The sequence below is a fragment of the Ctenopharyngodon idella genome, chromosome 15 (genome assembly GCF_019924925.1).
Source record: "Ctenopharyngodon idella isolate HZGC_01 chromosome 15, HZGC01, whole genome shotgun sequence".
In the NCBI taxonomy this organism is placed as follows: domain Eukaryota; kingdom Metazoa; phylum Chordata; class Actinopteri; order Cypriniformes; family Xenocyprididae; genus Ctenopharyngodon; species Ctenopharyngodon idella.
The window spans coordinates 25677011-25702164 of NC_067234.1; the positions used below are offsets into that span (position 1 = coordinate 25677011).

The 25154-nt window shown below is 37.8% G+C and overlaps 1 protein-coding gene across 3 annotated transcripts; it reads left to right on the forward strand.

The window, feature by feature from the left end:
* Positions 1–1041: 1041 nt before the first annotated feature.
* Positions 1042–24673, forward strand: git1 (G protein-coupled receptor kinase interacting ArfGAP 1). 3 transcript variants are annotated; one of them, XM_051862487.1, is made up of 21 exons: positions 1043–1564; positions 5669–5802; positions 5886–5998; positions 7122–7227; positions 7484–7570; positions 8002–8132; positions 8643–8737; positions 9116–9158; positions 9592–9618; positions 10379–10427; positions 12553–12625; positions 13136–13233; positions 14913–15024; positions 15149–15276; positions 16459–16611; positions 17517–17798; positions 20137–20214; positions 20301–20380; positions 21556–21720; positions 21813–21876; positions 21961–24673. In XM_051862487.1, the coding sequence occupies exons 1-21, from the start codon at positions 1513–1515 to the stop codon at positions 22174–22176; spliced, it is 2286 nt and encodes a 761-aa protein (XP_051718447.1). In that variant the 5' UTR covers positions 1043–1512; the 3' UTR covers positions 22177–24673. The 3 variants fall into 3 exon arrangements, with proteins under 3 accessions (XP_051718450.1, XP_051718447.1, XP_051718449.1); XM_051862490.1 differs by lacking the exon at positions 17517–17798 and having other exon boundaries at positions 1042–1564; XM_051862489.1 differs by lacking the exon at positions 9592–9618 and having other exon boundaries at positions 1044–1564.
* The last annotated feature ends 481 nt before the right edge of the window (positions 24674–25154 follow it).

Consider the following 25154-nt stretch of genomic DNA (forward strand, 5'->3'; position numbering starts at 1 on the left):
ATATATATCTATTGTGAAATGTATACCTTTATCCATACCATCCACCATTTAAACCAGATGACTAGACTTTAATATTAGCCATACACTAAAACTGCAATATGGTCAAATATTCAAGTTTATTAAAGGGATAGTTTACCCAAAAATGAACATTCTGTCATCATTTACTCGGCATCAAACTGTTTGGAAGAATGTTTGTAACCAAGCAGATCTCGCCAGGAAAAAGACATACTATGAAAGTAAATGGGGGGCGAGATCTGCTTGGTTACTGTCATTCTTCCAAACATCTTCCTTTGTGTACAGCAGAACAAAGAAATTTATACAGGTTATAGGAACAACTTGAGGCTGAGTAAATGATGACAGAATTTTCATTTTTTGGGTGAGCTATCACTTTAATAATATTGCTTTCTCACATAAAACATGATCACAATACATATAAATGTCAGTAGTCACTCGTGTTGCCAGTGGAAACCCCATGAGCACAATTTTGAAGTAACTAACTGATTCATATTATAAAATTTCAAAAATTTCAAAGTAACATTAAAATATGACATGAAACAAAGTAATCCAAAAGATATGCATATTCTTGGTTTACGTTTTCCTTTTTGCCCCCAATTGCTTTAGTAAAATTTTAGATTTTGTACTTTATTGGTTGCAGATTTTGGGTTTTTTTTGAGCTATGTGCACTGTTACAGTTGTGACAATAAAGCACATTCTTCACACACTTACAGAAAAAAAGCAGAGTTTATTTCGTTAGCCTAAAAGAAAAAAATACAACCAAATGTATCTTAATAGCTTGACAGAATAGAATAGAATAGAATAGAATAGAATGTGGAGTACTAAAATATATTACTATATTTACTGAATAAAAATGTAAAAAGAAAATCTTTCATTTAATTATTTATTATAGGCCTACTTAATGTGTTCGGCTATTGTAGTTATGCAAATAAAGTTATGTAAAATTCATCTACACTGGTGGGCATGACTGCATGGTCCCTCTGCTCTGTCTGCCCCCGCCTGTGCGATAACGACGGTGGGGCAAGAGAAAGAAAGCGAGAGAGCGAGAGACAGACGTCAGAGAGAGGGAGAGTATGCAGCCCGCCATACAGAAGTGTATAGGGCAGTGGATGTAAATAAACCGTGTACTGTATCCATACTTTTCTTATTCCCACCCCCTTTTGCCCGAGACAGAGACGGGGCTTGGATAATGATCGGGGGAAAAAGATTAGTGGGGACGCCCATAATTAAATAATCTGATAACGTAAGGGGCCTTCTGAAAATTTTGATTCATTCAGAGGAATCGTAAAGTCCTTGCAGCGTTAAGACAGAAGACACCGCAGAAAAAAGGAAGGAGAGAGAGAAGGGTGAGGACCGGGAGCGCTGGAGAGCTCGTCGCCGGCTTCCGGACATTCAGGGCGGCATTAAAATCGCATACGTCGCTCCTGGGGGGACAGCAAGCCAAATATCTTAAGTATTGGACTAAAATCTCTGGAAGCGGTAGATTTTGTTTTAGCGATGTCCAGGAAAGTCCAAAGAAGCGAGGTGTGCGCCGACTGCAGTGCACCAGGTAAGGCTGAGATTTATGGATTGAGGCGTTGTTGTGAGCTATGGCTGTCCGGAACTCGGTCGAGCGCGGCGGCAAGCGGGTGAACAGCAAGCCCACATATGGGCAGGGATACTCGGTTAAGCGCGTCAGGAAAATGGCCGAATATTAAAGGCGATACTGCGGCCCAACAAATCTGCTCCCTTAAATCCACTCTTAATTTATTACTTCATCTATCTACGGTTTATAATTCGATAGAACAACAGTTGTCCATGAATTGGATCCTTTTGTCTATTTACAAAACTTATATAAGCTAATAAATTTGAGCTTCTAATTGCAGCTACCCTTCCGTGGCTAAAGTTTTATCCGTTGCTTGTTAGCACTCATCCTGAGCCAGATGACAAGCCTGCGGGCTGCTGTCAATTAAAAACACCAGATTTATACTATAGGCCGGCCCTTGTTTATACACATATTGTAGTGACAGTTTATTATGTTGAAGTGAGTTTTAGTTCATATTTAGCACGAAAATGGGCTCTGTAGTGAACAATGCTAACTGACAGTAGCTAGGCTCGGTTGCCAAGTAGCCTGCGGAGTCTCGTATGACTCCCTTCCTAGTATTTGAGTAAAACACATTCCTGTTTTTACAAACGTTAAATGCTTTATGGCTACGAGAGTACCTGTTCAGTTAGTCCGGTACTAGTTAATCTGAATTTAGGTTGAGACTAGTTTGCTAACTAGCGTTAGCAGGTTGACAGGACACATCAAACTCTGACGTGGGTCAGTATTTGCTTGTGTTAATGCACAACTTTGCTTCTAGATAACAGTTTTTTTGGTAGATATTGATTAGTTACACATTTCCTGTATGTTTATTCATTTTTGTTTATTTCTGGTACTATATGCTGTTTCAAAGTATCTAAATAGCATTACTTGAGACATATCATTTGATTGATAATATATATAAATCTTTGTTTTCCAACATGAATATTTCTGTATGCTGCTGTATATTGTCAAGAGTTAATTCATTTGTTTATTATTCTTTATTATTCTCAAAAGCAAAAAATGCTTAAACCAGCCTAAACTGGTTTACTGGTCTTAGCTGGTTTAAGCTGGTCTCCCAGTCTGGCTAAGCTGAAAAGTGGCCCAAACCCCTTTAAAACCAGCCAACAGTTCAATATGACCAGGCTGGCACACCAGCTATAAAAACCTCAAACCAGCTTATGCTGGTTTATGGTTCTGTATTTCTGTAATGAATATGAGCAGTGTCAAAAATCATAGTTAGCAGCGTCAAAAATCATAGTTAGCAGCAGCAATCAATGATATATAGATCTATTTTATGTATAGGTTTCCACTGATTAAGGCTGCAAAAGGGCTGTTACATAGTTGAACATATGTTTGAGTTGTTCATAACTGTTTCTAGTCCCATCACACATGCCCTTGGATAAGGCACAATTTCCTAAATACTACAGTGAAAAAGACGGAAGTCGACCCTGCATTTACGTTTTAAATAAAGAGGAACTTCCTATGTTGTCTGGCTTTAAGTCCCAAAATGTATTGCTCAATAAGTTGCCAGCAGTATAAACCACCCAAAAAAAAAGACATAATAAAGCCTTTAGTTGTTTACAAAACATATTTTTGATGCCGCTCAGCTGTGCCGTTACTTCTAGCCCACCCTTGGCCTTGCTCATTTAGCTTCACCGTCCCCATGGAGGGGACCAAGGGGTGGTATGGGGGGCATGACAGCTGCTCCCTCATTCACAGCTGCTCTCTCTCCAGGAATGTACGTGTATGTGTGAGTGTGTTTAGTTTTTGACAGTTTAGTTCTGTTTCACCACCTCAGCTACCTGCAGTCATGCTCTAAGGTCGACCTCAAGCACTGTCACCAATGCCCCTGGCCGACCACTCCACATGTGAGCGCTTGTGTGTCTTTTTGCATCCTCACACACTCCTTGTCCTTGCGTTGGCCTGTCCCACGTTGCTGATCGAGGTTGTCATTTTCGTGTTTGAAATGTTGTAGGAATGTAGCTAATGGTGAGTGTGTCGGAAGGTGAGGAAATGATGACTGAGAGAGGAGGAGGAGGAGGGGTGACGGGCAGACAGACAGATGCATTCTGGTAAATGTGTTATGAGAATGAATGAATGTGTGGAAGATTGTCAATTGGATGGCCACTGAGGACTGAATGGCGCCGTGTGCAATGAGTCTGTGTGCGTACGTAAGCGTTAGAGTGTGTACGTGTAAAATTTCATTAGACGCAGAGAGAAAGTCAGGTTTGAGATGGGGGGGGGGGGGGGGGGGGTAAAGATGTTCCTGTTAATGGTTTCAAGCACTTATAGGAAGGATGAGCTTGTTAGTTAAGAAGTATGGCATCATCTTTGATTTTCCCACATGCTGTTGCTCACCTCCAACTCTGAGAATCTTTAGACAGTAAAGGGGATTTAATAACGGCGTATTATTCTCAATTAAGCCAATAAATCTTAAGGTCTTCACCACATGCAAGATTTAAACTGTTGGCTCTAATATGAACATTTGGTGGATTAAAATAAGCCTTATCTTCTCCTAAAATAAGGAAACAAGCGGGCCAATTAATTGACATTAATTTTACATGGGATGCCTCCTTCTATTACTTTAACTAAAAGAGAATATGATCATATCATCTTTAAAATTTTCATTTCATTTTCAAAAAATCACTCTGAAAGAGATTCCAATGATACTGTTCCTCTGTGCGCTTATCATTATAGTTGTGGTGTGGACTGTGGACTCAAACTGTATCTTTATCTTTATCATTATAGTTTTCGTCCTTGGTGTGACTGTGAACGGGCATTTATTCAACAAGGATGCATTAAATTGGTCAAAATTACCTAAAAATTAATCCTGAAAAAAAAAAAAAAAACATTCAGTTTCCATAGAAATATTAAGCAGCACAACTCTTTCAAATCGATAATGAAAGATTATCGATAATAATAATAATAATAATAATAATAATAATAATAAATATTTCTTGAGCAGCAAATCAGCATATTAGAATGATTTCTGAAGGATCATGTGACTGAAGACTGGCGTGATGATTCTGCTTTGCCATCACAGGAATAAATTACATTTTAAAATATATTGAAATAATAAACAGTTATTTTAAATTGTAATAATATTTCACAATAATACTGTTTTTTTTAAATTTAAAATAAACAACCAACCCTGCTTTCTACATATCAGTATTAACATCTTCCATTTTTAGATGTCATATTGTGTTTGCATTCATACAGGAAATCAATAATCATGTTATGACACTGTTTACATGAGTGCAAAATAATCTTCCTCTCACTCTAATCGTATCAAAACCCTGCTTAGTGAGATTCTGTGGATGAGATTATGTGCTTGAATCATTGTGGGTGCTGGTTTAATTTTAGCCTGATCCTGGGGGTCTGTGGCATCCAGAGGCACACTTCTGTCACATTTTTGTTTACCTGAATGTCACCTTGATCCTGAGTCCTGACTATGCTCGTACCCTGCCTGATATGAGGAGAGCCCTTTACCTCAGATAAGCTCATTCAGAGCAGGGCAGTATGATGTGGACTGCATAGCCGCAATAAAGCTTTTTTTATGCCATCGCTTCAGATGTCTACTTTATAAAATTATTATTTTTTGTATATGTGTCAGAAAGAAATGCCTAATTTTATTAAACATTGTTTTCACATATTTGATTAAATTATTAATTTGTAATAATAGCTTTTAATAAATAATGTAACATGAATGCACTCATAAATACACTTTTGCTGGCCAAATAATGTCATCTCTTTATAATTCTAATACAAATCATTCTCACAATTTCCACAACCTCATCTGTGTTACCCAACTAGACTTTGGTGACATTTTCTATCAGCAGAATCGATGACAACAGTGTTCAATATAGCAACAAAAACCAAATTAAGTTACATAAGATGTAGGGAGAAGGCCCAGGAATATAAAAACGCTGTTGTTTTTGTGATCGGTCTGAGCAAAACGAGTAAGCCTTTCCACTTCCTGCCCTTTATGTGCCTTTTTAGTATTTTAGAAAAATCAGCCCTCGGTTGATGTTGTCTTTTTGCTTATTTGTTCCGATGAAATGTACTTTACTCTATTGTGTGTGTGTTCAGACCCGGGCTGGAGCAGTATAAACCGAGGGGTTTTGATTTGTGATGAATGCTGTTCTGTGCACCGGAGCCTGGGCCGACACATTTCCATCGTCAAACACCTGCGACACAGCGGCTGGCCTCCTTCCTTACTGCAGGTAACTAAAGAGCCTCGCTCACACACATATTTCTGCTGTTTTCCACAGGCTCATAGCCTAACAAATGCGTGCATATGTCTCAGATGGTGCAGACGTTAGCCAGTAACGGCGCTAACTCGATCTGGGAACACTCCCTGCTGGATCCAGCACAAGTTCAGAGTGGGCGCAGGAAACCGAACCCACAAGATAAAGTCCAGTAAGCCATCTCATCAACCATTCATGCATCATATCCCAGAATGTCATAAAAACAGAAGACCGGGGGTGTAATTTTTGTTTTATTGGTCTGTGCAGTATATAATTGTTCTCCTGGAGCTCCATGTAATAGCAGACCACTGAGACCAGACTAGGAAATCTGCTCACTCAGAATAAATGAGAGGAGATCTCAAAAGTAAAATACAGAGTAATTGAAGAGAAATTTGCCAGTGTAGGGTTGTCAAAAGTACCGACTTCGGAACCAAGTCAGTACTGAAATTTTAAAAATGTGACGATACCAGCATTTCCCCCTAGCATTTTGAGCGATGTTGAGCGGATTGTTAAACACCTCTGATTGGCCATTGTGTTCACTTGCTCAACATACACATTTTTTTAAATTTCAGTACCGACTTGGTACCGAAGTATGAATGGGGAAAGACCAAGCTAAACTTCTGATGGTCACCGATTATCTGTTTTTAATTGATGATTTGTATGGTTTAATTTGAGTCAATTTATGGAAGCCCGTTTCCGCCACTAAATAAAAAAATAAAAACAGTAATTGCGACTTTTTATCTCAGAATTCTGACTTTTTTTCTCACATTTGCGAGTTATAAAGTAACAATTCTGAGATATAAACTCACAATTGTGTGAAACTTTTTTCTCGCAATTTAGACTTTTTTCTCGCAATTGCGAGTTCATATCTCAGAATTGTGACTATATCACGCAATTGCGAGTTTGTCTCAGAATTGAGTCTTAATATCACACAATTGCAAGTTTATATCTCGCAATTCTGACTTTATAACTTGCAAATGTGAGAAAAAAAGTCAGAATTGTGAGGGGGGGAAAAAAAGTCAGATTTCTGAGATATAAACTCGCAATTGCGAGATAAAAAGTCAGAATTCTGAGATAAAAAGTCGCAATTACTGTTTTTATTTTTTTATTTAGTGGCGGAAACGGGCTTCCATAGTCAATTACATCAGCGAAGGAACCTTTTTTTTTTTTTTTTTTTTAAATAAACAGCATTGACTGCATCGACGTAGGCAGGATTATGGACCATATGTCCCATTTTATATTGATTGATTCACTGATTTTGAAATTGATCTATTGTATCTATGTTCACCCCACAGCCCCACTAAGTCAGAGTTCATTCGCGCCAAGTACCAGATGTTAGCCTTTGTCCACAAGCTGCCCTGCCGTGATGATGATGGGGTCACTACGAAGGACCTCAGCAAGGTGAGACCGCCCCACTCTTTATCTCAGTCTCTTCCCTCTCGCTCTCATTCCATCTTTCCTCCTCGGCCTCTCTTTGCTCCCCACTGTCTGTGCCCTTGCAGGAGGGCCCTTAAAATGACACCCCGCTAGTGAATAAATGTGCCTTCCTCAGTGTTATTGAATGGACCTAATGAGAGGATACGCAGGAGGTCTGCTTGCTGGGTCTTTCTGTCTTTCTCTCTCACACACTCGCTTATTCTCTTGTTCTTGCCTGCAGCAACTGCACTCAAGTGTGCGGACAGGAAGTCTGGAGACGTGTTTACGGTTGCTGTCACTGGGGGCACAAGCCAACTTCTTTCACCCGGTAAGATCTGCCATCTCGCACAGTTCTCTCTCTGGTCTGTCAGTTATTCTACATCATAACTAAAACAGATCTTATGATTACTAGATTGTTAGATAATGGATACCAATTTTATGTTGTTCATTGTGGGAACAGAGAATCTGTTTCTGTGTCAAACTATGAACATTATTGTTCATTGTATCCAACTGTTTTGTTTTTTTCAGATCTGATCCAATGCGTAAATACTTTACAGACCAAAATATTTCTAGTTTTCTCTCCTTTCTTTCCTCTAAAGATATTTCTATGGCAAACAATGTAGATACATCAGATATTGTCTACATTGTCCGAAAAAAAGAGGATTAGATTTCATGACTTGAAAAGATTGCATTTAAAAACAGCAGAGTGAACAGAGCCTGCAATCTGTGGTGGTCAAACGTCTGATGTTCCCTCCACAGGAAAAGGGCACGACCCCTTTGCATGTGGCTGCCAAAGCGGGGCAGGTTCTGCAGGCCGAGCTGCTGGTGGTGTATGGAGCGGATCCAGGAGCTCCAGATATCAATGGCCGTACACCTATAGATTATGCGCGGTAAATACTGTGAATATTGTGAATTATTATTATTATTACAACTTAAAATGCTTGTTTTCTATTTTAATACATTTAAAAATGTAATTTATTCCTGTGATGTAAAGCTGAATTTTCAGCATCATTACTCCAGTCTTCAGTGATCCTGCAGAAATCTTTCTAATATGCTGATTTGGTGCTCAAGATTTTTTTTTCATCATCAGTGTTACATAACAGTTGCATAATATTTTTGTGGAAACAATGATACATTTTAAATGATTCAAAAGAAAGGCATTTATTTGAAATATTAGTCTTTACTTTCACTCAAGAAAATCTTACTGACCTCAAACCTTTGAACTGTGGTGTGTTTTTATTATTTATGTGTGTGTGTATAATATATATATATATATATATATATATATATATATATATATATATATATATATATGCTTTATTATTATATATTGTTCTTGTTATTTATAGGCTTATAGTGATCTAGAATATTCGGTTTGTGATGTGACTGTGTTCTTGCAGGCAAGCAGGTCACGTGGAGCTCGCTGAGCGCTTGGTGGAGTGTCAGTATGAGCTCACGGACAGACTGGCCTTTTACCTGTGCGGACGTCGCCCAGGTGAGCTTTGAATATTATAACCAGTAAGCATGATATAAGACCCGTTTTACAGTATTCAGTATTTCCTTTTAATAATTCATTTTTTGTTGCTTCATAGAAGTCCAAATTGCAGGGAGTGTTGATAAATAAAGGTTTATAGTGCATTTCTAACATGTTTTCAGTGCACTTTCAGTTTCCACACAAAAATAGGCTCGGCGACAAAACACCAAAGTCTCTGTTGCGCTGCTTACACATGCAGCGTGAATACTGTTACCTGTTAATTTGTGCATCAAAAAAAAAATTGTCCTACTTGTGTGTGTGGTGTGAAACAGAACAGTCTGTCCTCCCAAATGAGAATGAAAACTTCAACATGTTTTTCTTTTGTCTCTGTTTTTGCAGATCACAAGAACGGTCATTATATCATCCCTCAGATGGCAGACAGGTACATTTTTTGTGTGTGAGAGTGTGTCTGATTCAAAATGGAAATGAATATTGAAACTCATCAGTGCAGTTTTATTTATTACCTGTCATTATGCATGATATCCTCCCTCAAGTCTTTTCCATAGAGCTGCTCATACAGGGTAGATACAGTGTACTAAGCTCAGTTGGCAGCGGGTGTATTTGAGTGTGCTGGCCAGCAGGTTGCGCCACACGATCAATCAGTATGAATTAGGGCAGAGTGTGTCCCTAACCTCTGCAGCTCTGACACCTCAAATGCACCACAGCTGAAAGAACTTTACTGACCTGTCCGGAAGTAGTGTTGATATGGGGCCTATCCCTTTTCTTTCTTTCTCTATCTGTCTGTTTTCTGCTCACTTTTCGGTCTCGCTCACTCGTTCTCTGTTCTCTCCATCTTGCTGCGCTTTTGGAGGCAGAGCTCGCCCTAAGTGCCCGACGCAGAGGTATCTCTTTCTCTCACTTCTCATCACCCTCTCCATAAACCCTGCTCTCTTTCTTTCTCACATGGCCTTCATCTGGATGTGGGTGTCTGAAAGGATGAGGCAGGAGTTGGAGAAAACATCTACACTTGAACATTATCCTGTTATTTACACATTTAAAGTCAACATGAAATCAAAATTGACCATTGTTACCTCAGTACATCTTCCTTGTCTTATTGTGCACAAATTAGTGCATGTTATCATTTAGTGCTCCACCTCAGGAAAAAAATGTCCTTTCACTTTGGCCATATAGGCTATAATGTTAACCAATAATCAAATAACTAGATAACGGTTTTAGTTAAAAATAACACTGGTTTTAGGCTACTGATGTAGGTAATGTAGCCTGCCTTGTTTATAGTTAATGCAATAATTCAGTGCTGGTTAATGTTAATAGAATGTAAACAGATTAGAAAATTAGTCATTACCATTAATTTTGACCCACATTTCACTCAAACAAAACAGTAAAACTGTGTAAACTCACATTTAGGTGATAACATCCTAGTATGGAGCATCACAATCCAATCAATTCCTAATGGATTAAATCAAGTTTAAAAAGTACATCTTCTCCTCATCTTTTTCGGCTGCCCATGTCCCATCCCCACACTTCATCCATTCATCCAGCTCTTCATTCCCACCTCTCTCCTTTCCTCTCTCCTCATCTTTCTCTGTCCGCATGACTCCAGCATCCTTTTACTCCTGTGTCTGTGTCTTTGTCTTTGTGTAGCCTGGACCTCTCTGAACTGGCCAAGGCAGCCAAGAAGAAGCTTCAAGCGGTAAGTGTTGCAGGTTAATGAGCTGCTACAGAGAATTAAAGGGTTAGTTCACCCAAAAATGACATTTCTGTCGTTAATTACTCACCCTCATGTCGTTGCACACCCGTAAGACCTTCGTTCATCTTCAGAACACAAATTAAGATATCTTTGATGAAGTCCAAGAGGTTTTTTATCTCCCTTAGAAAGCAACGTAATTAACACATTCAATGTCCAGAAAAGTAGTAAAGACATCGTTAAAATAGTCAACGTGACTACGGTGGTTCAACCTTAATTTTATGAAGTGATGAGAATACTTTTTGTGCGCAAAAACAAAACAAAAATAACTTTTTTTCAACCATTTCTTTTGTCATTCTCCTATGCTGTTTACGTTGTATAGACAATGCAGCACTGTTCATGTCAATGTTCATGTGAGCAGTACGACGCATGCGTGTCATGCTGATACAGGAGCCGGCCAATACTGAGACGCCGTTCTGACGTAGAACACTGAAGTGAAGAAGAAATTGTTGAATAAAGTCATTATTTTTGTTTTGTTTTTGCGCACAGAAAGTATTCTCGTCACTTCATAACGTTAAGGTTGAGCCACTGTAGTCACATGGACACATGGATGTCTTTACTACTTTTCTGACCTTAAATGTGGTAATTTCATTGCTTTCTATGGGGTTAAAAAAACCTCTTGGATTTCATTAAAAATATCTTAATTTGTGTTCTGAAGATGAATGAAGGTCTTACGGGTGTGAAACGACATGAGGGTGAGTAATCAATGACAGAAATTTCATTTTTGGGTGAACTAACCCTTTAAGGAAATTTGAGTTTGTAGACAGGCACAACACAAAGCTAAACTTAAAGTATACTTCAGTTTTGACGCAAACATATGTGTCCAACCAAATGCATAACCTTTCAAAGTATTCTCTGTTGGATAGTGTCTCCATTTGTCCAGTGTCTGCACTATTTCTCTCCAGAAATTATGAGCGATAAAATAGTCTTTTAAACTAGAGCCTATCTATTGTTGTTGTCGTCTCCAGTAGTTTGTTGTTTGGATCGTTTCTTTATTTTCTTTGTGAAGCAATGGGCAGGGGCGGTGTTGCCACCTTGTGTATAAACTAACTAGAGCAAGAAAATACAGGCCACTCAGCAGTAGCATACAGAGTACGCATGATTAGAAAAATTTGTCTGTGCACAAACATTATGTACGTACTTTGTCAATGATGAAATTTACATCACGTGCACTGTACTCATACCCTAGCGTACATGCACAAACCGAAGTATCCACCTTATTTTTCACGTAAGAGCATGTGCGGCCATTTGTAAATTGAATGCATCTGGCTTCCAGTGTCATCTACTTAGTTATTTTTAGCTGTACAAAACAGCTCGTTATGCTGCTTGATATTGCACAATATATATTTATATATAGATATATTTGACTAAAAATTTCAAAGAGAAACAAATGTTTTATGTGGATTAACTTGCACGGATTAATTGTTTACCGCAAGACTAGTAATGTCCGCTAACAAATTAAATAAGTTCAATTTTGATTTCCTGCTGATTTTAATTCCAAGTTTAATGCTGCTTTCACATGCTATCGGAAATTTGATAACTCCCACTTCTGAATTATGTGCTCATCACATACAAGTTTTGAAATTGGAGGGCGTTCTTGTGCAATTTTTACCTAGGAAACTCATATTTATGATAATTCCTAGAGAACGTGAAGGCAGCATTAGTCCTAACCAGCTCCAAGTAAACAGGGCATTGATTGTATTGGTCATTTGGTTTTTATTTCTGTACTGTTTCACTGGGAAGCTCCACCCACACTGAAATCTCATTGGTCCAAAACATCCTGGTTGGGATACAGCGTTAGCCTCTTTTCTTGAGAGATTTGATATAAATATGTTTGACAAACTCTTCAAATGCTTAGAAGTTCAGTAGATAAATTTAGCAGATGCTTTGAGTTCCCTGAGCTTGCATTTAATCTTTATTTAGTGCCTTGTTGGAGCATCTTGCTTTGTTTTGTCCTCTCACTGATGCCTTCCTGTTGTGTGTGTCTGATTTTGCTGTGGTTTTCATTTTTTTCCCCCCTATACCTGTATCTTAATGCCACATACTGATATGTTTGTGTGTGTGGACACAGTTAAATAACCGCTTGTTCGAGGAGCTGGCTATGGATGTGTACGACGAAGTGGACCGTAGAGAGAATGATGCAGGTAAGACTCAAACCCCCATCTGTTCCTGTCCCAGCTTTCCCTGCTTCTCACTCTTTCCCTAATGTAGTTATGGAGCTGTCCAGAGGCGTAGGGACAGTTGTAGTCGTGTCCCTGGAGACGCAGTGATCGGTGTGTTGTATAAACACTGACTATAGAAGGACTTTAGCGGTGCAGTCAGCCTGTACAGAAGGGAGGGAGAGGCGCTTTAGATGGAAGGAGGGTGAAAGGGAGCGAGAGTGAGGGAGTGCCGCAGGAATTCTCTCCTCCTTCTCTCTCTCTCGCTCACTCTCTCTACTCCTGTTCCTGGTTGTAGAGGAGAAGAGGTAGCATGCTGGGGTGGCAGACTGAGATTCTGATGGTAAGCAGGGCTGGGAGCGAGGCAGGGGGCCAAACACACACAAACTGAGTGGGAGGGGTTGATGCGTACTCTCTGAAACCACAGGGCTACGACATCGGAGTCTGTTTGTTTATATTTGTCTTGTTTATATGTGTCCGTTCTGTTTCTCTCAGTGTGGCTGACAACTCAGAACCACAGTACGCTTGTGACCGAACGGAGTGCCGTCCCCTTCTTACCCGTCAACCCTGAATACTCAGCGACACGCAACCAGGTAACACGCACAGCATTTTATTCCTGAGCCTCAGAGGATGTGTTTGAAGTATGTTTGGGAGGAAGCTCTCCGCTCCTGCTGCCCCCTTGCGTAAGATGCCGTCACTTCCATGCGGGCCCGTTTTTGATGGAGGCACAAAGGAGAGATGATATCTGGGGTGCAGCAGACACAGGGCTAAAAATAGACATTTTGTGGCTGTATGAACGTCTGAGGCTCAGGTTTGGCCAGCAAACCGACGAATGGATGTTTTCCAGCTGCGTAACTGCTGCAGACACGCGACGGCTCCCTCCCCCTCTGTGTTTCCACTGGCATCCTTGCATGACCTTCTCTGTATTTCTGCTTGAAATAGTTCTTTTATACAGCAAGACCACTAAGTGCGCTCACTCGGGGATATGTTTCCTGCGGGCTGATTGGCCAGGCTGAGAATTTCCTGTTCTTTTGCTTATACATGAGACGTGGAAAGAGATGATGGGAGGAAGGACACGCACACCCAGTGGTCAAGAGCTGGAACACTGAACTGTTGATGTGGCAGTGTTTTCCAGCCTTTAAGATGTCCAAGTCGCCCTCAGATAAAATAGACTGTTCTGTAAAATGTATTGCTGAATGACTAAGTGCTCATATAAAACTTTGTCAAATTTGTAAGTTTCACCTTATAATCAGGCACAGACTACCGCAGATGTATGGCCATCATTCATAAAATTGTACTCATCCCCCAAAACTTTCGTATCCGGTTATAAAAAGCATGTTGTTCTAACCATTTAACATGTTTTTATGAAGTTTCAATCTATTCTGCCAAATAGAATTTTGCCCAAAAATTTGTGTCAAAAGTTAAGAGTTTGTTTATAACTGTATCATTTATTTTTAAAAACACATTAATTATTCATGCTACCATTCAAGCTTTTATGATCGGTAAGATTATTTAATGTAAAGTCTCTCTTATGCACACAATGGTTGCATTTATTGGATCAAGAATACAGTAAAAACAGTAATATTGTGAAATATTATTCCAATTTAAAATAACTGTTTTCAGTTTCAATATATTTTAAAAAGTTATATATTTCTATGATGGCAGAGCTGAATTTTTAGCAGTCATTACTCCGGTCTTCAGTGTCACATGATCCTTCAGAAATCTTTCAAATATGCTGATTTGGTACTTGTTTCTTATTATTATCAATGTTATGATGCCTAATATTTTTGCAGTAACCGTGATACATTTCTTCAGGATTCTTTGAATAGAAAGTTAAAAAAAAACAGTATGTATTTGAAATATAAATCTATATTGAAAGGGGAAAATCTGCCTTTATGTGATTTTTGTAAGTGTTCTTTGACTGTGTAGCATATTTCATTGGAATATCCTGCTTTGAATGATATTAGGCAGTGTTCTTATTCAGAAAGTACATTAATGGACATTTTTAAAAAGGGTTCTCCTGGAAAAGTATTAGAATTTTTATGGAATATCAAATTGAAAGATTTTATGTAACTGGTATTATTATTGGAATTGTTGTTTTTGTTTTTATATATATAATATTGTTAAATGATTGTATACAATTAATTGAAATGTTATTTTTATTATGACTTTGTAAAGTTTATTACTCTTAAGGTTTGCCATGAATATAGCCTTTGATGCTGATATGGCATTAATCTATAAATAAATATGTGTATATTTTTGTCATTGTTAGGGACGGCAGAAATTGGCTCGCTTTAATGCACGAGAATTCGCCACCCTCATTATTGACATTCTCAGTGATGCCAAGCGGCGGCAGCATGGAAAAGGCCTGACAAGCCCCACAGGTGAGACGCCCACATTGCATTTCTAGAAGATTTTAGGAGAATATCAATAAAGATAGATATAGCTAAGCCAGTGCAGTTTCTCCTGATATTAATGATGTTATCTTTTGTGTTTGTTGTTTTTCAGACACACTGGATCTGAGTCAGGCAGACGATGACCAGCACGATTATGACAGCGTAGCGTCTGACGAAGACACAGACAGCGAGCTGACCGCACATAATAACAACAACACCCAGCGCAACAACCGGGCCAAGGTGAGTTCATCAAATGGGTGTTTACCTGGGGAAAATCATCACTGTACTCCACCTAAACCTAATTATAAGTGTGAGAGGTTGAAGATTTGAGTTCGTCCATCCAGATGTTCATCATATAATGAAACCACCTGATTGAATTGAGGAACATCTTAAAACCTTTGGTGAAACAAGATCAGATGATCCACTGAATCTTGGGAAATGTTTAATTTCTTGTAGGATAGATTAGACCTTGGTTGTTGTTGATCTTGGTCCTGCCAGACCGGCAAATTAGTATATTCAATAGTACAGAAGCCAGCGTTGTCATGTCCCAGCATGCACCACTGGAAGAACAGAAGCAGCAGCCCTGCCTCATATTTGCAGAATGACATCATCCCCTTTCAAGGCTATGATCAGTGAAGCTATTGTTCTGCAGCTGAAGACAGGAAGCTGTGTCTGAGCATGCTTACTCCACATACCGGAAGTGATATGAGTAAACCTCATACTCCTCACTGTCTGGTTGCAACACCTTCTCCAGTAGCACTGCTGTTTGTCATATTGCATTTTATTGCATATTATTTATTTTTTAACTCAAAATATTTGACTTTTTAGTGCTTTTTGTATGAAAATATGCTTTTACATTACCCATTCTGGTAATGCATTATAATAATGTTCATTAAAATCTCCATATTAATGTTAGGTTTATATATGCATATGGACATTATTACCTCAAATTATCTGACTTGTTGTGCTTTTAGTGAGATTGAACATGCTGATTTTGCATGCAAAATGATAAATAAAAAAAAACTCTAAGACATATCTAGGAATATTAATGTTGTATAAATTTGTGGTGGGCTGTTTTGACTTAAATTTACACTACCATTCAGCTTTACCGTTTGAGGTTGGTGAGATTTTCTAAATGTTTTGAAAGAAGTCTCTTATGCACACCAAGGCAGACGTTTTAAAAAATTTACTTTCTGTCACTTAAGATCAATTTAATGCAACCTTGCTGAATAAAAAAAGTATTAATTTCTTTCCAAAGAAAATCTTACTGATGCAAAACTTTTGAACTGTAGTGTAAATACTGCAATAAATGAATGAAATTCATAATTGTGTGTCTTTTGGAAGAAATATCAACTTTTTCAGATCTGTTCCTTTTGCTGTTGACAGTAGATTGTGATTTGATTGGTGATTTTGTGTTATCAGAGCATGGACTCATCCGACCTGTCAGATGGGCCCATCACACTACAGGAGTATCTGGAGGTCAAGAAAGCACTGGCCTCCTCAGAGGCCAAAGTTCAACAGCTCATGAAGGTCAACAACAACCTGAGCGAGGAGCTGCGGAGGCTACAGAAGGAGGTGCGCCCACCCACTTTTTTTTATACTGTGTGTCCTTGTTTTGAAAATACAAATATTTCACACAGATAGAAATGAAATGCTGCCTTAAACTACAGCTCACCATCACACAAACTGATCCCAAACCATCAAAAAGAGCAGAACAGTCTTAACATACACTACTGTTCAAAAGTTTGGGGTCTGTAAGAATTTTTTAATGGTTTTGAAAGAAGTCTCTTATGTTCATCCAGGCTGCATTTATTTAATCAAAAATACAATAAAACAGCAATATTGTGACATATTTTTACAGTTTAAAATAACTTTTTCTATCTTTATATATATTTTTAAATGTAATTTAGTCCTGTAATGACAAAGCTGAATTTTCAGCATCATTACTCCAGTTTTCATTGTCACATGATCCTTTAGAAATCATTCTAATATGCTGATTTGCTGCTCAAGTAACCTTTATTATTATTATTATCAATGTTAAAAACAGTTGTGCTGCTTAATATTTTTTTGTGGAAACCATGATACTTTTATTTTTTTCAGGGTTCTTTATTAAATAGAAAGTTAAAAAGAACATTTTTTTTTAAATAGAAATCCTTTGTAACATTATAAATGTATTTCCATTATAAATGTATGTCTCTTTTGCTCAGTTTAATGCATCCTTGCTGAAAAGTATTAAAAAATATCTTACTGCCCTTAAACTTTTGAACAGTAGTGTAACTATCATATGCCATGTACATCTTACTGAGAATGAAGCCCCTCCTTGTTCAGACAACCTTAAACTTTCTGTCTATCAGAATGACCCCATTTTGTCGCCCCCAGCATGACGTAACCATCCACACTGCAACTGTTGTGTTTTCTTTGGTCCTTGTGTTTGTGAATGTGTGTTTGTGACTCCCCGTGATGCCCCTCCATCCCTGTAGATCACGCGGATGCAGACGGAGAACAGCGTGCTGCGGGGGGCCCAGGCTGGGGCCGGGGGCGCTCTGACCGGGGGTGGTGGCACAGGGCTGTGGACTGGTGGGGTAAGGGGTACATGTAGTGGAGGAGGGGTAGGCGGAGACTCCGGCCTAACCGCACCCTCGACCGCTCCCCTCCGCCGGGATAGACAAGCTTTCTCTATGTATGAGCCTGTGGGGACCACCCCCAAAGCTCTCACCCCAGCCCTGGACCCCCTGACGGGCCGCCTGCAGCCTCTCAGCCCCGTAAGTGTGAGCATTAGTGGCCGACCTGATCTTTTTAAACTTTAAACTCTCTTTCTCCCTCTGCTTACCTGAGCCCACACTGATGTGCTGCTTCTGCCTGGAGCACCTGCTTTCACTCTTACTCACTGCTCTCTACCGCCACCTAATGGACAGACAGGAGCATTCCTGCCCTGATAACACCTTTTTCTAGATATTGGCTGTCTTCAAACTGAGTGAGCTGCCTAAATAGGCAACATTTTTAGTCATTATGGGTCACTTTTACACCTGGTATCAACATCTTGAATAATTTGATCATAAGTGGACTGTCTAGAATTGTGAATATCTTTAGTACTGTGCTAAATGTGAAATATATATATATATATATATATATATATATAATATTAGTACCTGTCAAAAAGCTTATAAACATTACAATTTTTTTATGTTTTTGAAAGAAGTCTCTTGTGCTCAACAATGCATTTATTTAATTTAAAATACAGTAAAAACAGTAATAGAAATGATTGTTACAAATTTTCTATTTGAATATAAATTTTAAAATGTATTTAAATATTTAAAATTTATTCCTGTGATGGCAAAGCTGAAAATCATTCTGATATGCTGATTTGGTGCTGAAGAAACATTTATTATTATTATTATTATTATTATTATTATCAACAACATTAAAAACTGTTGTGCTGCTTATCATTTTTGTGAAAATGGTGATACTTTTTTCAGGATTCTTTGACAAACAGAAAGTTCAATGAATAGCATTTATTTGCATTTATTACATTTAATTTTTAAATAGAAATCAATCGTAACAATAAGCAGCAAAACCTGTTTTCAACATTAATAATAATGTTTTCTCAGCAGCAAATAAGCATATTAGAATGATTTCTGAAGGATCATAACTAGAGTAATCTGCCTCACAGGAATAAATTACATTTTAAAATGTATTAAAATGGAAAACAATTATTTTAAATTGCAATAATATTCACACTAATATATATATATATATATATATATATATATATATATATATATATATATATGTGTGTGTGTGTGTTACTATTACTAATTTATTTTTAATTTTGGGGGAGAATTTTTTTTTTTTTTTTTAACTTTTTTAAATTCTTAAGCTTTATCAAAAACTGCTCCCAAATTTATGGGTTTTGTTTTTATTTCTGCCTTTTTTTTTTTTTTTTTCTTTTTTTTTTTTTAATTCTTAACTTTATTGGCATGCATAATTTTATTTACTTTTTTATTAAATTTATCAACATGCAGAACTTTAATTTTAGTGGGGATTTTAATTTATTTTGCAATTCCCTAGCTTTATTTACATGCTGAATTTGTAATTAATGTATTTATTAATTTAATGTGGTTCATAAAATCACAAAATCATAGACCCTCCCTCAATAAAATCTGATCACAATCTGTCTTTGCTCACCCAAAACGGATGTTAATACCAGGTTTGCCTATGATGCTCAAAAATGCTGCTTAGATAGGCAGCTCGATACATTTTGAGACAACCATTATATATTGTCTATGTAGCACAGGACGATATAACTGGCATGAATTGCTTTGTGTCTTTCTTAAAATGGTTGATATGCCAAGAGAGGCTCTCATTGAGATATGCTTGTCTTGTGCAATGTGACATGTCTTGAATGTTTAGAAAATTGATTTATTGGTTACCTGATTAGTGACACTAAAATGAGTTGAGCTGCATGGCACATATTAAACACTAAAGGAAGTGATTTCCTGTAGTGTGCAGTGAATTGATGTGCTGCTCCTGACAGCGCTGAAATGGGAAATCATCCTCTGTTTGTGGATATTCTTAGATCTGTAGGATGTATTTTAATGTCTTTTGAATGCCTTGTTTTGATTTGCTTTAATTGCTTTTGCAATTATGCAAATATGCCATGTTTTGATTATGCAATATTCCATTTCTGGGCTATTGCTGACAGTGTGTAGTGGTCTTTTTTTATTAGGTGTAGATGATGTATTTGAGACGCACCAGTTTTATTAACTGCACTGTTTTCCAAGTAATGTGTGAGTGTCTATTTTTAGTATTTACATCAGAGAAAAGGATGTGTTATTGCACTGTTAATTCAGTTTTGCTTTTGAGCTTAATGTAGAAGCTTGCTGTTCTGTGACTGCAATATCTAAAACCTCTACACTAAGTTACTTCTGTCTAACAGAATTATAGTCATTAGTATAACAGCGTTTTTGCTGCAGATTTCTTTACATCTAACAGTCCTGTGCAGAAATGACTATCAAAGCTTCTTCTTTTCTTTCCATCCTCTGCCTGCTGACTGTCTGTCAGCTTTTCTCCTCCTCTTAATCTCATTCTGCTTGTTGTCAGGTGCGAAAGGGCGCCCCTGCGGGTCCCACCCCCTACGGAGGGCCGCACCTGTCAGCCTCCACTGACGGACGATATAATGTGAGTGCCAGTTTCATATCTGCACTGACATGCGAGTTGCAGACTGTGATGTGTAACAGACCTCTGCGCATGTTTGTTCTATCCAGCCTCCAAAAGCAGGAGAGAAATACGGGAGCGGTACTGATAGTGACTATGACAACTCTCAAACATACGATGTCTCTCTTGGGTGAGTGCAAGCCACCGATGAAACCATTTTTGTGGACAGAAGTTTTACTGCATTTCATTTGCAAGAACTGTCAACTAAACAAACTTAAAGGTCTAAAGGCCCATTCATACCAAGGACGATAATTATAACGATAAGATATAGTTCAAAAAAATTATTCTAAATATAAAAGAATAGTAGAGTCCACACCACAACTTTAATTATAACAGCACATCCTGTTTTAAAGAGCTCGAGTGTTTAAAGCGGCAGACGACAACTGCAGCACATTTAATATAGCTAATATAGTTATTGTAATTATAGTTTATTGTCATCATTAGAGTTATCGTTCTTGGTGTGAACGGGCCTAACGCATCAAGAAATTAAGAAATGTATTGCTATTGTAGTATTACTGTTGTAGTTTTAATATATTTATAATTGGTAGAATTATTTTAATATATTAAAAGTTAATTAACATTAATATATTGATATATTATATATTAATAAGATTTTTTATTTAAATGATTTTTTTTTTACATCATAGAAGTAATATATTTGTCTATATTTGTCATATATATAAAAAATAAGATACTATATAATATGCAATATAATATGTTATTACAAACTAATTATAAAAAATAGTTATTTTAATAACTTATTATTTAATTACTTTTGGGAATACAATAGTAATATTACAAAATTGATATATTTGTATTGTTGTTATTGTAGTGTAGTTTTATTGTATCACTTTTAATACTGCTTCTAATAATAATATTAGTATTTGTATTAATATAAGTTTTACAGCAGAGGAGTAATTTTACAATGTTAATATATTTGTCTACTGCTGTATAATAGGATGCAATATAAAAAGTATTAACTATAATAAATATTCTTTTTTTGGAAGTAAAAGATTAATATTGCGATAATAATATATTGTTATTATTGCAGTATTAATCTTTTACTTCCAAAAAAAGAATATTTATTATAGTTAATACTTGTTATATTATTATTATTATTATAATTTTCTTTTTTTTTTTAAATATTTCAGTAAAATAGTAATATATTTGTCTTATTTTATTTTATTTTTTTACTAATCTACTTCTAACTTAAACCCACTGACGAAACATTTCATGCCTTCTGTATGGAAATTTGAGTGTTTTTATTGTGTGCATTCATATGTTTTTTTCCATGTCATGTTATAGTGTGGGCCGCAGCAGTGAGGAGGACAGCAGGGGGGATGTGGAAGACACAGAGGGTGACCCTGACCCCACGCTGCCCTGCACAGAAGACGTCATCCTCAAAACCGAGCAGGTCACCAAGAACATCCAGGAGCTCCTGAGAGCTGCACAGGAGTTTAAACACGACAGGTAAGATGGACTGTTACCCCTCACAGCCAATTGCAGTGTCATTTTGCTGCAGTTTGAAAGAAACCCATTGTAATATCTGTCTTTGGTTGCAGTTTTGTGCCATGCTCAGAGAAAATCCATTTAGCTGTGACGGAAATGGCCTCGCTGTTTCCTAAGGTAAATGAAACGCGTCTTATGGTGATACTTTGCCTCGAGATATCCGGCACGACGCACTAAATCTGTTCTGTCTGCTTCTCTCAGAGACCAGCGCTGGATGCAGTACGTTCTTCCTTGAAGCTCCTGGGGGCCAGTGCGTCCCGTCTGCAGGTAGAGTGTCGTAAAGCGGCGCCCTCCGACTCGTCGGCCAGCACAGTGGACTACCAGCTGCTCACCCAGCAGGTCATCCAGTGCGCCTACGACATCGCCAAAGCTGCCAAGCAGCTGGTCACCATCACTACCCGTGAAAAAAAACAGTGACCCACCTGGCACACTGGGGTCCAGCGGGAAGGGGCAAAGACTGAGAAACGGGAGAGGAGGAAGACACTAAGTAAAAACTGACGGCTGGGAATCTTTGGTCAGGTTGATAGAAAAATTATGTGAGGGAACGAAGATGGGGAAAAAAAAAAGTTAAATGCATGGGTGATCAATCCAGCTTTGGCCACCCGGACGCAGAGATATGGAATGTTTGGGAGAAGCCGAATGGAGCGGCCTGGTTTTCCTTACTCTTCAGTTCTGTTTTTCAGGAGGATCTTCTCTCGTCTACACATCTAAATATAATAACACTACACACGCAGATCCACAATTCAGTGCTGATGGTCTGTTAGTGCATGGGCGGCTACTGTTTGGTTCTCTTCGTGAAATACTCAAGCACTCCTAACCATCACAGAACCAGAAATGTTTCTCCTAAATCGTTTATTTTCTGTTTTTCCTCTCTCTCTCTCTCTCTCTCTCTCTCTCTCTCTCTCTCTCTCTCTCTCTCTCTCTCTCTCTCTCTCTCTCTCTCTCTCTCTCTCTCTCTCTCTCTCTCTCTCTCTCTCTCTCTCTCATTCGATTCAATTCAAGTGCCGCTCCATTGGCCTGTTTCTCTTGGGACAAATGTACTGACTTTAAACAACAACACACTGGAGTTATTTTAATGACTATGACTTGTTTCGCATTATTGTTACAATTATTGATGTCTTCTTTTGATTTTCGTTTCGGTTTGTCAAGTGGAAATCACACAGAGCTTTGCGAACAGTAACAGGGGTGAACGATAACCTGTGAAAACTAACCAGAACACTCCCGTCCTCCAGTGGTAGAAGCACTGGTTCACTCACACAGTGTTTTAATATGTATACTACATTGTTTTTTTTTTTTTTGTCGAAGTGCGTTGAACACTAGCCAAAGGAGCAGAGGGGAGTGATGACACTACAGTTGCGGATCCCTCTTTTTTTTTTTTTTTTTTTTTTTTTTCGTCGTCTTCGAGCACAAAGACAACAGTTGGGGTTGATGTACAGAAAAGGCTCGCCGGATCTCGTCCTGGCTCCTCTCATCTCATCTCAATCCCAACATTAATGGGTTTTGCTATCAGAACAATGCAAATGTGTTAGCACAATCATTGTCTTCAGCTTATTAGTTTAGGATAAGACACCATGTCTTCATTTTCTGCACATTATTGACTTAATTGAATGGCCTTCTTCATCAGTTTAGCGGAGTAAAGAGGACTCTTCACTTCAGGACCAGGCTTTTTTTTGTTGTTTGTGTGGTGGTTTTTTCCATTTGATTTCATGCTGTTCTTTATATTTCATGATTTTTTTTTTTTATCGAGCATATGTTGTAGTTAATGTTTATTAATGTAAGAAGATCCTTATGTTCTATAAGCTACAAGCATGTGAATGTTGATGGTTGAAGACGACCACTATCAATGTTCTCATCACTAACATTTCAGATACAGTCACAGGGAAAACATGTGATGTCCATCTGCTGCATCAGGACCAGCGTAGTCACATTCTGTGGCATCAGTCGGTGTGATCGGTGAGAATTGTGGGGGAATGAGCCCCTCGTGATATCGATGTTCATGGGAGAGGAGTTGAACTGGAGCTTCCAGTACGAACGCACACGTAGATGAACGTTTGATGCCACATCTGTGTGCGTGCGCGATCAAATCAAGTATTTGTTGTACAGTTACTTTGCGTTTTAGATGTCATGCTACAGGCCTTAAACTTCCTGTTATTTTCCATATCGGTTTTACCCTACCAGCCTTTTAAGTTAAGCCTTTTTTGTTTTGTTTTTGCTTTTTTTGTTTCTTTAACTTGGGGAATGGGATAAAGTTAGCGTCCCCTGAAAAAGTGTCAAAAAGATTGTCTGATCATTGCCTTTGCACATCTGCTAGACTGATTTTAATCAGTACTCGAGTGACTCTCTAGAAGCACATGGTGAGTAAAAACCGTGTATGCATAAATATACATTTCTTTTCTTTGTATATTTATATTTATATAAATATACAAATATACATTCGTTTTCAACTAAAAATGTCAGGATGGTCACTGGGTGATGGCTTACTGTGATGAAGACTTGGGAGAAAGAGCTTGGGCTGTTATTTAATAAGCACTAAATTCAGAGAGGTATCTGGGAAAGGGAGTCTTTGCACACACACTTTGTCCAACTCTGGATCTGATTCCTTTCAAAGTAGTAAGTAGACATTTTCCCAGTCATCCTGCTGCAGATGCATACGTGGCTCAAATAATGCACCGGTGAAATTATTTTTGAAGACTAATACACACATTCTCTCTCTCTTCCGTTATCTGTCATACTAGCTGCACTGTACTTGTTTGTTATCACTCGTTCTTACATGAGAGATTAGCTGATGGGAGAAATTTGTTTAGCAGAGGCTACCTGTAAGATATAGAAATTAAATAAAAAGACTAAGCAAAACCATTTAAATCGTAATAAAGACTCATAAGCTGTACATTTGTAATAAATAAAAGAAAAAGTTCATTGTCTCCTGTGAATTGTTCTTTATATTTTGGAATTTTTGTAGTTGTGGGATTATTAGAGGTTATAAAAAGGTGTGTATATGCATGGTATTTTACAGGGTGTTTCCTTTGGACAAAAAAATAATAATTAGGTTTACATAATTCGTTTAGCAGACGCTTTTATGTAAAGTATCTTAGAAATGAGGAAAAGCACAAGCAATTTAGCATGACTAACAATATCCAGTTTTCAATTGTATGTTTGAGCAGAAGTGAAAGGCAGAAAAAAAAGAAATTTAAAGAAAATAGGAGTATGGAAATGCCTTAATTTATGGTTGTAGTTCAGTTAAGTGCTTGTGGACGAGGTGTGTCTCTGGTGTGTTTTCCCGCGATATTGACCTACTTTTAAACTCTATTTTCCCCCGCAGGCCATATTGGTATTTTGACGTAGTGCATAAATTATATTTTATATTTACGTTTTAAATGCTATTTGACTGAAATATT